The following is a 15,095-nucleotide window of genomic DNA, read 5'->3' on the forward strand; positions in this document are numbered from 1 at the left end:
CCTTGCCCCACCTCCTGGCTCTGAAGGTGATCTGAAGACAACCCCATTGGAGCACTTAGCACACTGCACCTCGACCACCATTCACTTGTCTGCCATCTCAGCCCTCAAAGTTCCTTGACAAGTGGGATTCATGTTGATTTGCAGCCCAACACCTAGAAGGGTAGTGACAGAAAAACATACCTTCTTTAATTGATGTATGAATTAATCTTATTTTCATCACAGCCAGTGTGTCAAGTCAAAAAATCATGTATCGTCTCTGTGTTTTAGTTTCTCCATTTGTAAAACGGCCCCTCACAGGAATGCGTTAGTAACGTGACATGGAAAAAGGGGGAATTAAACGCACTCTATACAAGAAAGGTGATGTGCACGTATGCAATAATTTTCTATTAGTTAGCTTGGTAAGAGTCTCTGGCTTAAAGTCTGCCAGTTTTCACAGACTAGAATAGGAAAAAAAATGTCATTGAAAACATAACCGAAAACATATCATATCAAAAACAATGTAATCTTCATTTTAAGATTCAGAAAATCCCCAAATTGCCTTCTGATAAAAATAGAAGAATCCAAATTTGGATGTCACACTGCTCAAAGACCGTTTTGTGCAAAGCATGTGCTTGCTGTTTTCATTAACTTAAAAAACAAAAACAAAAACAAAAAAACCCAGAAAACAGTTCTTTGAGTAATAAAAACAGGTAAACTGTCAGAATCTGAGGTACTGAAAATTGTACTTTGTGGTTATTAGTCTAAGCACTCTAAAAAATTTTCACTTATTAGAAAAAGCCAACAGCCAAAATTCTTTTCAAAGGGGAAACTATGCACAGCATATTTTATTTATTTTTATTGAGTAAAATATGCACGGCATAAAATTTGACATTTTAACCATTTTAAAGTATACAGTTGAGTGACAGTTAGGACATTTACACTATTGTACAACCATCACCACTGTCCATCTCCAGAATCTATTCATCTCCCCAAAATGAAATTGTCCCCTTGAATAACTCCCCAGTCTCATCCCTCAGCCCCTGGCAACCAACATTTTACTTTCTGTCTCTATGTATTTTGCTATTTTAGGTGCTTTATATAAGCAAAATTATGCAACATCTGTCCTTTTGTGTCTTCCAGGTTCATCCATGCTTTAGCATATGTCAGAATTTCTTTTAAGGCTGAGTAATATTCCATCGCATATATACGCCACATTTTATCTATTCATCAGTTGATGAACATTTGGGCTGCTTCTACCTTTTGGTTGTTGTAATAATGCTGCTAAGGACACTGGTGTACACGTATCTACTCAAGTACCTATTTCTAATTTTTTGGGCTATATACACAGAAGTAGAATTGCTGGATCACATGGTAATTCTAGGTTTAATTTTTTGAGGAACCACCATACTGTTACCACCGTGTGAAATCTCCTTTTAAATGGAACAGACAACTGTTCCACAGTCTGGATTTCTAGTTGACTCTCACTGGAGGCCATCCTTGTTTGAACAGCCAGCCATTGTGGGTGACCACAGCACATTTAGCAGATGTGTCAATTAATAACACATTCTGAAGAGCAGAACAAAAGATACTTTAGGGCTCAGCCCTGGTATTTGTTTCTGTCACCGCTCACTAATTTATTATGATATCTATCATTATTTTCATGTCATCATTTCTATTTTATAATGTTTTATAGTTTTCAAAGACTTCTGCATACATTTACAACTCACATCTGTTCTCCAGTATAAGGGGACAGATAAATTGCAGTTCCTGGAATCTGAGAAGACCATGGGTGCGCTGCCCAAAACAAGGTATCAAGTCCATTCTAGAACCCAGATTTAAGACTCTTAATCTACCTATTAAATGTTGTATTTTATTTTATACTTGATATTGTAAGTTATATTCATATTATATAGATTATAATTAACTTAAAGGTGAATTATTGTATTCCAAATTTGTGTCAATCAACTCATGACTTGCCTCTCATTTGCCCCCTAGGTGTCTTGGGCACACTGGACAAAACAGTGAACTCAAGTGTTTGTGGAAATGGACTAAACACAGTCAAGTCCCCTTTGGATATGGGCTCCAGATGGGCTTCTTAGTGTCCGCCTTAAATTATCCCAGACCTATATGATACTAATGAAGCCGCCAATAAATAGAAATCTACCACATGGTTACTACCCTGCAATATGTGAATAGAGGAAGATATTTTTACACATAGCCACTTATCTTCTTTAAAGTTTTGATATTTGTATTCCAAACAGAAGCCTCTTCATAAGATGACAGGATTTTCACACATTTGTTCACTAAACATAACTGGGGGAAAGTTCTAAGTAAAGCAAGTGACTAAGAGCTATAAATTCTAACTGAAATATCTACTTAAAAACGGAAGAAAGAATTTGGAAAAAAATTTGAGAGACTACTTATTCCAGGCTCATTAACTCAAGAGCAAACAAACCACTCCTGTGGAAAGAACTGCTATTTAAATTTTAACTTTGAAGAACATACAGAGAAGAAAATCTCAATGCCCTCTTCTAGGGAAGGATTATAGTTATCCAGAGTGACAGAAAAATCTATATATAAATATCTTGATGTCTAATAATGCTCTAAGCTTGCTCTCTGGTCATAGTTCCAGTGGAAATAGGGAACAGACGCTCGCCTATTTGTCCGACAATCCTGTGTGTACTTGGGCTGCAGACTGACATTAAGCCCCCCTCCTCATGCAGCACAGTGCTTAGCACAATATAGTGGCTTCCCTGCATGTCTGAGGAAGTGGACCAGACAGTGTCAAGTCACCCTGGGATATGGGCTCTCTCACTGCCTAAGACTGTCTAAGGAATCACTTTGTTGTACCTTGTCCTTTAATATAGTGAATAATAAACCCATATATTCAATCTATTCAGATCTGTCTTAAATATTTGTACTTCCTGAGCATGTTGGACATTATGTTGGTAAAAACTATTTTTAACTATAATGTCTTGGTCTTGCTTGATTTTTTTTTTCAAGATTTTATTTATTTATTTGACAGAGAGAGAGAGGAAGAAAGCACAGGTAGGGGGAGCGGCAAGCAGAGGAAGAGGGAGAAGCAGGCTCTCTACTGAGCAAGGAGCCCGATGCGGGACTCGATCCCAGGACCCTAGGATCATGACCGGAGCCCAAGGCAGATGCTCAACCGACTGAGCCACCCAGGTGCCCCATCTTGCTTGCTTTTGTATCTTTGGTGCTGAGTACACTGCCCAGCCCATAGAAGGCAAGCAGGAAATATATGATCAAAGAATGATTTCTGAGTTCTAAAGGTTGGAGTTCATTGCAGTGCTGCAAAACACACACTATAATTAAATGAAGACATTTGCTATGTGCTGGAAGGGTTATGGGCATCATAGCCGTTCCTTTCAATGTCTTCTCCCATATTGTTTATTAATGTGTCAAGCAAATAAAATAATTTATAATTTAACATTTATCTTTCCTTGGCTTTCCTCCAAACCATGGTGCTCAAAATGATAAAAACAAAAAACAAGAAACAAACACAAAAGAAACTGCAGAAATAGAAGCAAGTGCTTTGGAAATGTACACAATTTCTTAGAACATAGAGTGCTCCAAGTGTGCAGCTCTGAGCCTAAATTCTGACTTAGCTACTTACTAAGTGGGGAATCTAGGGCAAACTACTTTCCCTCTCTGTGTCAGTTTTCTCATCTATTAACAGAGATATTTCAGATAAGACTTATGTGAGTTAATGATAACTGACAGTTCCTGACATTAAATAACTATTCAATAAATGAAGGTGATTATTATCAGCAACTGAATAATTAACGACAATAGTCTCTTGATCCAAATCAACTTAATTAATGTACTAATTTTTTTAAGTCTAATATGACTAAGCTTTTTTTAAAAGAGAAAATATTAAATGATCACAAGAGTGAATTTTAGTTTTATTCTTAGAAACAGGAGAGGAGAGGTTGGGTTTAAGAACTCTAAGACTTCCCCAGACAGAACTGGTTATGACAACTACTATACTCCAACAGCCCTCCCTTCATACCTGTGGGACAGGAGAGCTAATGTGTTTTTTTTGCCTTTATAGATAGGGCTTTATGAGGAATTAGATGCATGGAACAAAGAAGAATGAGAACCCTTAGGACGAATCCCCAGTTTCTGGCTTGGGCAACTGGATGATGTCATGTCTATGGCATACCAGATTCTGTACTGGTTGCTAGGGATGTAGAGGCAAACAGATATATTGCTTAGCTCTGTCCCATGGAGAGAGGAAAAAAAGGGTTGCCAGAGTAGATGCACCAACCAATTCTGTCTGGATGAGTGCTGAAATGCATCAGAGAGGAGGTAACATTGGAGTTGGGTGGGGAATTGAGGAAGCAAGAAAGGGGGCCCCCCTGAAGCTGGTGGGAAAAGGGATGGAATCTGAGAGTTCTTTCCTAATGGTCTTTATTTTCTTCGAGAAAGAGAAGGCTACATGACTTGTAATGAAGGTAGGCAGGAATGGGTGAGCCATCTGGACACAAGTAGTAAAGACTTAAAATAACCACTGTAAGGAAAGAAAAGGGAACTGTCCAGGGAAAAAAGAAAAGGGATTGCTGAACAGCGATGAAGCAGTCTCTAAATCTACTTGAAAGCCACAGATCTGAAGTGGTACCTGTCAGTAGGACTGATGCCATCTTCTCCAGTAGCCTGTGACATTCCTGGGGCAGGGCTACGAAAAAACCGATGGTTGGATGATACGTGTGCTTCCCTAACAATCACTAGATTACATTGTAAAACCAAACCAAGTAGGTTCCTTCAATTCCCATAGAGTGGTTTGGTGATCTTTCGTACAACATTTCACAGGGGATACAAGATGCAATATGGGGGTTTATGCCCCGACTCACCATTCTGCATTTTCTCTGCTAACACTTAAGCCAGTGCCTGAGAGGACAGTGGTTCTGTTGGTGGGCTCTTCGGTCCAGAGAAGCTGACTTGGGTCTAAGGCAGGGACAGGCAGGTCAGCTCCATTGCTGACCAGGACAACAGGAGTGTCTGAGGCAAAAGCGCACTGCTCCTCATGAGGAAGAGGAGGGGCGGGGGGAGAAGGTGGAGGAGCCACAGGAGGTTGAGGGACCGCAGACTTAGATTTGCCCGTGGTCTGCTCATCGGTCCCAGGGACAGTCTGCTCAGGCTTGAGACTCTCCACCCTCGTCTCAGAAGGTTCTCCTTTAAGGTCAGATGTGCCAGAAGTGGTTGCATCCAAGGACGGGCGAGAGGTTGGCTGCTTGCCAGTTTTTTTCTTGCCCTTTGTGATTCCCACTGTCCCTGTTTTGCTAGAAAGTGTCTCCTTTGAAGCTTTGGGACGAGACGAGGTGGAGGAAGTAGATGGTGAAGCTGATGCTTTGGACCCAGTTGTTTTTTTTGAATGAGAGGAGCCAGCTAAAATAGAGAGATTTTGCATTAAAAGTCAAAGAATAGGAGTTTAAATTTGTTTAAACAAACAAATGAGTTGCAACTGTCAATTATGATGCTCTCTGTAAAATGTTAACATTTGTCAAATAAAAGGAAATAATAGGCTAATTAGGATAATGGTTTTATTTTCTGCCTCCTCCCTACCCCGAATCTAGGAGGGAGCCAGTGATGCTGAAGGCAAAACTTAAGGGACAAGAGGAGTCCCTCTAGTTTTTCTGGCTGGACCAGCCAAAGGGAAAGCCTCAGCTGCTTGTCTTATAGGTCACCTGAATGAGTCCCTGCATGCCCCAAAGAAGGGACATCACAGTGTATAAAGGACAGACAGCAACTGTCCGGTTATAGTGCCAGGTTGGGCTCATCACAAATTCTACATGTTCAATGATGTCTTTTTGGGAATGGAGCGGCCCGCATTCAGAGTGGCCAGGGTATATCCCTCTGGCTCCTTTCTGGACCAAAAGCAAATGTACTCAGCTCTAAACCTGTTATCCCCATGGCTCGAGAGAGAGAAGCTTGCCATGCCAGCTGCACCTCCATCTGCAGTGGCAATGAGGCAGAGAGAAAACACACGGCCACATTAGAAGGGCAAGTCCCCTTCAAAATATCAAAAGGCAACTGGGTGATGGGCATTAAGGAGGGCCCTTCAGGTAATGAGCACAGGGTGTGATATGCAACTGGTGATTCACTAAATCACCTCTGAAACTAATAATACACTATATGTTAATTAAATTGAAATTAAATTAAAAAACCCCCGAAACCCACAAAATATCAAAAATTGTTTTTTACAAAAAATGTCTACATGGGTAGCACTGGAATAATTTGAAGGGAAAGAATGCCATTCTCAGATCTTGTGACCAACGCCCTCACAAAGCCCATCCTCCTTACCTCTTATGTTCCTAGAGGGTCCTCATCAGAGGATGGTTGGGGCCACTAGAAGGTATTTGCCTGCTTTTGGATATGACTGCCTTCAACCAAACCATTTTCAGGAAGAAAAAAAGAGCTTAACTCTCCTTTTCTTTATATCATTTTGGGAAACACATTTAAACTCCTATGAGAACAGTCTTTTGTTTCATGACCTGTATGATGTATAAATTTCTCCTAATTGCCTCTTCTGTTGTAATGTCGCACATTCCTTCTTTTTCATGAGGGGTTAAACTATCTTCCACAAAACTATTACAAAATATCTTGTTAGTACCATGGAGTCAATCCGTAACAGATGTTATTATAACTTACCTTTACTGAAGTCAGTTGGGGGAGGGTCAAGAAATGAAGAACAAATAAAGGAATAGACAATGAGATGTAAGACTTCATCAACTCTGACATATTAAAAAAGTGCGCGTCTCACTTGGTAAGAAGACCCAGACTTAAAAGGTATCTTTATGGCTTTGGGGCTTTATTATTTTAGATACACACAACTAGAATTCACACTACCCCAAGTCTGGGCCTGCTCATACTACTTCTTTGAAGCTAACAATCTTCACTTGCTAATAAGACAAGGGTATTAAGCATACTTCTACAATCTAAGTCCATTCTAAATTTATTTTTCACAAAAAAGATCTAAGGATTTGATGTCTAAATACATTCAGTTACTTTTGTAGGTAAATTGAACAGAATCCCTTTCATATACCCATATGTATACTAATGTGCATCATAGATATATTTTTAAAGAAAATTCTTTCTTTTCTAACAGTTATCTTTAGTTAACTTTAGCTCAACTTAAGGAAAAAAAGACAATTTTTTCAATGCCTGGGGTGCAGCTTCAAGTCACACTTCTCCAGATACTTCTTTAAGTTTCTTTTAAAATGACAAGACTGCTGAAATCAACCATGTTGCTTAAGCTACCCTGAATTAGGCCATGATTAAAAAAGTAAAGCCACCTCTCCTCGGTTAAATACTTTCATTGTTAACACAGTGTGTAACAATGAGAAAGAAAAAAAGTACAGGAGATTTGACCTTACTTCACACATGAAGCAGTTGAATGTGCTAAGCCAGCATCTGGTTATCTGGAGGTCTACCAAGGAGTTGAAGAAGAATCCTAACTGATAGCTTTTATAAGAATTGAAACATCTGACTAAAAGTCATGAGTTGCATTTGAAGTAACTTTTCTAGAAGGACAACATTATTCAAATAAAACCAAGTCCCCACGTAGGAAGTTCTAAATGGTTACAAGTGGAATATCAGTTGGAATCTGAAGGAGTATTATCAATATTTGATCAAGGGATTCTTGCACATCAGGCTTGTTGGTATAGCTCAATGAAACCCCTGTTTCTCTGGGACAGCCTGAGAAGAGCAACACTGTTATTCAAACTATGGGCCAGTGGAACCTTATTTAATACAATGGATAATAATGTGACTGTATTATTCTCCTAGGAACATCATGAGCCCATAAATAAACCTTCAAGTAAAATATCTGGGTATAACTCAAAATCTCTCATGAAAGCTGTACCCTGCCCCGGCATTAATCACCAGCTTTCTTCTGAGAGAAATGAGAAAGCCCAAGCCAAGGCAATAGTGAGCCTCTACCCTATGGGGCAGGAGGAAGTGAGAAAGTTTGTGTAATTCCCAAGCATGGGGCAATTGTTTGGGGCTTTTCTTTAAGAAGTGGATCACTGCCTGCCTCACTTCAAGCCCTGCTCCTCAGGTTTGCTAGGCAATCTGGGAACCAGAGCAATGCCAACAAGAATGGACACAGGGCAGTTGGTACCTGAGGAAATGGCCCGTCGGCACCGTAAGCACAGCATTCTGAGACATTTGCTTTCAGAGCTTATTAGAAGACACCCAGACTCTTGAGGTCAAAGGCCGAAGAGAGGAGCACAGGTAGAGAAACATCTATTTGTATTTGGAGTTCTGCTATACTGTCAAGTAAGCCATTCTCTTTGCAGTACGGGTATAAATGACGGAGGGAAAAAGATCAACATGGAGGCATAGCCTGGGAGCCAACCGCAAGAAAATAACTGACTTTGAGGAAAATAAGGTTTGCTACACCACAGGAGAATGTTTATGCGTTAGCGGAAAAAGCCATTCAGCAGGTATACTTTGATTACTGTCCTTTTTGCAGCTGGACGACATGGTAGCCTTCTTTATGCCACTTGACTAGAAGACTGGGAGCTCCACTCTGCATTAAGCATAACTGATTTGAAAGGAACACTGGGCAGACATTACACGTTGTTTGTAGGTTGCCCAAACCACCCGTGGTGATGTGCAATAGTGATTGTAACTACACCTGTAGAATGCTATTCCTTCTAACACACGGAAGTCTGCGGATGAGGGTGGACAGTGAACACTGAGCATGTGACTCTCAACTCGGATGAAAAAGCTGTGATTCCAGTAGAGAGTGGTGGGGTGGAGCTGGACTGAGTGACATGAACTCTTTGTCATTTGCCAGTAGAGAAATGACTACGTCTGTGGATAGATTTAAGATACTAAGCTCCAGCAAAAATGTCAAAGACGTGTCATATTCTTATATGCATATAAAATTATATGTGATATAAGATATATGCATATAAGATCATATACATTTTAAAGGAAAATCCAAGCCAAGGAGCCACCCATGAACTCAAATAGGCAGAAAGCCAGGCGATGTGTAAATAATGTGATATCAGATCACCGGCATTCATCAAGCACACTACACTCTGAATCCTTCTACTGGTTCTTACACAGATAGTGGATACTTGGAATGAAAGAGGTCTATTCACCCAAAAACTAGTGAGGTCAACTAATCAACTGGTTGACTTTCCTTTGGTAGAGGCAACAACAAAGGAATCTCCTGGGTATTCTCTATGGCAAAGTGAAATCCACTGGTGTTACATTCTAAGACACCAGATACCAGAAAGGCCACCGTTCCTAGAAAAAGCAATGAGCCCCACCCCAGGGCCAAACACCCTAGACTCCAGCCCCCAGGGGGCATACTCACCAGCCTCTCGGGTCGTGTTTCGGCTCGTTGGCTTGGGTGGAGGGATGGGGGCCTGCTTACCAGGAGCCTTGGTAATTTTTTTAATAGGAGGCACTTCGTCGCCCTTGGGGCTTGCCCCGGCAGCAGCCCCTTTTGGAGGCACAGGTGTTTTTTTGGGCTTAGGTTTGGGTTTAGGCTTAGGAAGAGCTGGAGACGGAACAGGAGCTGCTGGTGTTGCAGAGTGGTTTTCAGTGTTCTCTACAAATGAGAAAGTGAACAGAAGCAGACTGATACAGACACACACCATATAAATAGAAGGAGCAAGACGTATGGCGACAGTGATACAAGCACGTGGCTGCTCAGCCCTTTGGAACCAGCCAGGAGGGCCATACCAGAGGCCAAGAGGATCAAAGGTGCACAGGCTGAAGGCCAAAGCAGGGTGCACTGTCTGGGTACATGAATCATTCCTGCGATCAAACAGGGTCGCATGAGTTACTTTGATGAAGTTACATTGAGGACGAGTGTCAGTGTCCGCCGTCAGGGGCCGACACCAGCCATGAACCAGCGACTGCTGGATAAGGATCTGGGCAGGGGTGCTACATTTAAATTTAACAAAACTGAAGGGCGCTGAGAGTGGCAGGTCAGTGCACTGCACACAATGCCGTGAGGCCTGACAGCGAGGTGGTGACTGGACTACCATTACTGTGAGTGCAGGGACTTTCTCTCAGGAGAACTCAAGCCCCACCAACAGGAAAGGGATTTGAGCTCTGTCTCAAATTATGGTCAAAAATCAATCATTTTCTATGCTCAGGGAGACTCTGTAGACTCTTTTCCAGGAAGCACAGTGCATTGCCGAATAAACTATTTTCTACTATGAAAATTTTCTCAGGCTCTCACAGTGCACAAGGGCAGCTTCCTGTTTTCCAGTAACTTCCTCTGACCTTTTCCAAACAATGTCACAACTCCAGGTACAGAGGGTGCAGAATCCCCCAAAATATCACATTCGTTTTGCAATGTAAACACAAGTAACAATTTTGAAAAGACAAGGGTTGAAATTCATTAAAAAAAAAATTCATACCCAAGAACAGAAGCCTTTCACAAGATTTTAGCCTAACTGGAGGAGAAACAGTCTGTCTCTTGTTATGGAAAGCGGAGATGCTGAATGTTCACTCATGTACTCACATCCGTATTATTTCTAATGGTGGCTAATCGAAATTAAAATAAATTAAAATACAGTTCTGGTCCAAAGAGCTAAGCAGCATTTCTTTAACAATGGAGCACAATAAAAAAAAACATCGGACAGTGTTAAGACAAGACTAATAAGCCTCGGGGCTCCTGGTGGCTCAGTTGTTAAGCATCTGCCTTCAGCTCAGGTCATGATCCCAGGTCCCGGAATCCAGCCCCACATCGGGCTCCCTTCTTGGCGGGAAGCCTGCTTCTCCCTCTCCCACTCCCACTCCCTCTGCTTGTGTTCCCTCTCTAGCTGCGTCTCTCTCTGTCAAATAAATAAATAAAATCTTAAAAAAAAAAAAAAGACTAATAAGCCTCTCCTGGATATATCCTCCCATTACTGAATGACCAGAAAGGGTTTTAATATTAGAATGCATCCCATTTTATTATTATTTCTTCTGTTTTCTTCTCCCTCGTACTAGTGAGTGCAAAGTGAGAACTGCCTTTTTTTTTTACTATATCCCCTCAAGCTACATAGATAACTACCATAAGAATGATTCAAGTTACAGTAGACAATCAATAAAGCTTTTCTTTTCTCTTCCCCCAGCCATGAAGCCCACCACCGTCCCCTCCTGCCCTTAAACTTACTGATATTTATGGTCTGAGCTGCTTGTTTAATATTTGCCGGAGGCTACTTTGTATGTGTGCCTTTCTGTTTGCATATTGTGTCTTTTTAACTGAGTGGTGACTCTCCCAACCTCCCTAGTCTGAACCAGAAGGCCACTGAGTCACAAACGTCAGTTAGGTTCGAGGACAATACAAGTTGATGCCGCACGTAAATCATTTCATTTTAACATAAAACATATAAACCTTTGTTGACTTGTCAGTCTTTTGACATGGGGCATAGGTCTGCTCTTTAAATACCTCTTTATGTGACTCTTTGTAAAATTAGACAGTTGCACAATGCACAGAGATGAAGTCCGATGATACTGTCCACGGTGAGAGCCCATCAGACTCATCTGCAACACTGGGAACCTCAATTCTCTTTCATGCTGCGGGTCTTAGCCTGTCCTCACAGGCCTATCACTGAGATCTTTCTTCTTTCTGTCTAAAGTTTCAAATTCTCAAGCTGCATCCCCCAGAATGCAGTTTCTGGGTTTGGGAGGGAGGAGATGTTCACTCTATGACAGTTGGGAGTGACAATCCCAACGAGGTGAAAAGTGAACATGCTGTGTGCAAGCTCTTGGCGTTTGTGGACGAGCACCATCCACACCTCCATCCTCTGCGACCTCTGTCAATGCTGTGTGCGTGCCTGCCATACAGCCGATACTTACGACTACTCTGCGGAGAACCCTAAGGGAGCGGTGTGTCCCTGTGTGCCAACAGTACACTCTTCTGACTAAATTATAAATTCCTTTTGTCTAAATGTCTAAAATCCCATTAAACACAATGCTTTAAACAGGAGGTCTATTCAATGAATGTGACTGGCTGATAGTTATTAACCCCACGTTGGTAGAAAACAAACTCTCTACTTGTATCTGAGAGGTAATGAATGAAGTCTTTATATTTTTTATTACCATAGGATCTGAAGACATGATATAAACTCATGGTGTACAGGAGTATTATCTTTTCAAGAGAAGGTTAAGGAAGGGGTGCCTATTCATTCTGGGTTGATACAGATACTATGTTTTAAAACAATATGTCTGGAGGATAGCTGTTTATTATATTATGGCTCCTTCCATCAGGTCAACACTTTTAGAACAAACCTGAGAACAGCGCGTGACCCTCGCTTTGCCAAGAAAACACCTCTGCCCCAATTCCCTTCCTTCACCTGACTACCTCCTTGTCTCCTTCAGATCTCAGTTTGGAAATATCTAAGAACGAAATCTGGTCCCCACTGCAAGCTCCCCTAGTTCCATGTGCTCAGGCCTTCCAGAGTACTTTCTATCTTGCTTGGTGATCACCTGTTTGCATGCTGGGCTCCCGTAAGCCATGATCTGCTTGGAGTCAAAGACCATTTCTGACTCACCACTCTTCTCCTGGCCCCAGCAAAGCCCTACCCATGGGAGACCTTCATTATTATTTGTGGAACAAATGCATGTACGTCCCTTGTTACTTCATGGAAAGCTCTCTACAACACCACAATAGATAGAATATCAAATCATTTTCAGATTTCTTATATTTAATACCAATATATGTATAACAGATTGAAGATTGGTTTTTCTTATATATTTAAAGGCACTCACTGAGAAGGAATAGTGGGAGACTGAAAGTCCTGAAGGTTTTAGGGAAAAGTCTCCAGTGTTAGCCAGAGGAGGTCCTGGACCACTGTACCAACTCTGGAGTCCAGTGCCATACAGAGCCCCAGGAACACCCAAGAGTCACGGGTGGAACCTACACACTGTGCAGTGTAAGGGCATTTGCCATTTGTTCTATTTTCTTTGACACCGATGTTTCAATTATTAAAGTACTGACATATTATCTTACAAAGAGATACAAGCATTTGGGGGCTTAAGGGCATGTGGCACGGTTTTGCAAATATAAACAATTAATAGATGAAATAACACTCGGATAAATTGGCTTAATGTGAAAGGAAAAGGAGCATTTCACCCCCCTGAAAGGGAATTAAGAACACCCGAAGGGTCAATTAAGAACATGGGATTGTGGATTTGCATGCTAGTGAAACCATGAACGGAGCAGAAGCAAAAGTGAATCTTGGGCTGTTTTTTGGAATTAAACGGTGTCTTCCCAGAGAAGTAAGTGGCTATCTTTGTCTATGAGGTTATCTTATGTTTAACATTGTGTACGGTGTGAGTTATGAGTGACATTCTTTTGACTCTCAGGAAGTGGCTTCCATACCAAATGCCTTCCCTCACTTTCAGTGTGGCTCCGGCAGGCGTACCATCCACACAGCAAGAGGGAAGCTTCGCTGCCTTATTGGTGGTATGGCAGCATGTCCAGCATTTCCATCTCTTGATGTACAGACCAGGCAAGCAAGATGCTATCTTAGACCTTGTTTGACCAAAAAGAACTGAATGTACTAATTCTAAGTAAAGAATAAGAAAACAAAAACACCTCTCAAATATCCATGGACCTAGGACTATGAGGTCTGCCATCCTTTTAGAACATCAAGGCCTGCTGGTTTCATTAACATAGAACTGTCAGCAACTTTTTATTAAGTTGATAAGGGAAACACGTCCTCTGAAGCTTGGCCAGACCACTGATGGACATCCCACATGGACCAGGCAAGCAGTAATGACGGCACTATTACGTAAGGAAGGGTGTGATTCTTGAATGTGAAAAGGCCGTACCAGGGACAAACCACAGATGGATCTGAAATTTAACAGTTGGGTGAGACAGGATAGTTGGACTTAAAAAAAAACCAAAAAACAAAAAACCACTACTTGCATGAATACTTTCAAATTAATCCCACTGGAATCTATTTAGGTCTATTTTCTCTTTATGTTCCAGGAATATGATCATTAAAAATATTAGCTAATTTCTTATAATCGGTATTTGTAAGTTTAACAGGAGTCCTTCAATAGAACAAGACTAAGTAAAGCCTCATGAATACTATACTTAATATTGAATAAATAAAGCAAAATAATAAATTTCTAACAGATTTCATAGAGGCTTCTGAAGTTTTTACAGGCTAATTTATAAGCAAATAAGGGGTTATGGACTTCCAGAGAAGATGATTTTAAGTTATAATGTCTGTCAAGTGCTCTTTTGTTTTCTTTGTCTTTAGAGGATTTGGGTCAAGAACAGAGGAAGAGAAGTCTGCTTAGTTTCTAAGAATTTTCACAATGCCTACAGAACTTAAGCTAGGTCTGACAAATTTTTGCCACTCAACTCAGAGGCAGACATTACAGGACAGGAAATAGTCTGCTTCCTGAGGATTCATTTCTAGGCTGCAAGGAATCATCTAGAATCTCCCAACAAATCCTTACTTTGTGGGGGTTTCAGTTCTGATTTGCATAAGTACAAGGCTTGGAGGTTCCTGCACATGATAGAAGTCTTAGGGAGAGGTAATCAATCAGTCAGTCAGTGACCAGGAACTTGTGAAATGTTTTGAGGGGTCCTTGATAGACACAGATTTTGCAGGTACCTTAATCGGCCATAGCATATTCACTCTAGAAACCAAGGTCTTTTAAGAAGCCTTCAGGGAAGGGCATAATTGCCCCTGGCGTATTTTGAAATTTCCAATTGCACAGGCAAATCATGAAGCTGAGGCTGTGGTCAACCAAAGTCCCCAGCATCTCTGGGAACTCTTCTTGGGTCTCTCTCAGAAATGTCTAGAACCTGGACTAGAACCTACACCATTGGGTGTATGGATGCCACCAGCTAAGTTCCCACTATTGGAGAGATGATGCTGGGCAAGAAAGAGCCATCTTGGTTTTGATACTCCTCCATCCCTCCACACTGACATGCTCACAAAGATTACTTCTAACTAGTAGAAGAAGATATTCAGACTGATAGCATTTTTTCTAAAAATAAGAGAAAATACTGAGGGAAAGCTCCCGAGGAAAGGATAATATTCCCAGATAGCTCTAATGACTGAAGAGGCGATCTGCTTATTACTGTTAATTAATGCTCCCAAGTAAAAAATTAAATG

At 41.1% G+C, this 15,095-nt stretch overlaps 1 protein-coding gene across 3 annotated transcripts in view; it reads right to left on the bottom strand.

Moving 5' to 3' along the window:
• Window positions 1-15,095, bottom strand: part of PHACTR2 (phosphatase and actin regulator 2) — a 259,522-nt gene that overhangs the window by 45,540 nt on the left and 198,887 nt on the right. For all 3 annotated transcript variants that reach the window (XM_028121359.2, XM_028121358.2, XM_028121361.2), the window contains exon 5: window positions 4,854-5,388. In XM_028121359.2, coding sequence (XP_027977160.1) covers window positions 4,854-5,388 — 535 coding nt within the window. The remainder of the gene's footprint in view (window positions 1-4,853; window positions 5,389-15,095) is intronic.

The sequence above is a fragment of the Eumetopias jubatus genome, unplaced genomic scaffold (genome assembly GCF_037043125.1).
Source record: "Eumetopias jubatus isolate StellerSeaLion01/CBP00866 unplaced genomic scaffold, mEumJub1_p1.0 scaffold_6, whole genome shotgun sequence".
Taxonomy (NCBI): Eukaryota; Metazoa; Chordata; class Mammalia; order Carnivora; family Otariidae; genus Eumetopias; species Eumetopias jubatus.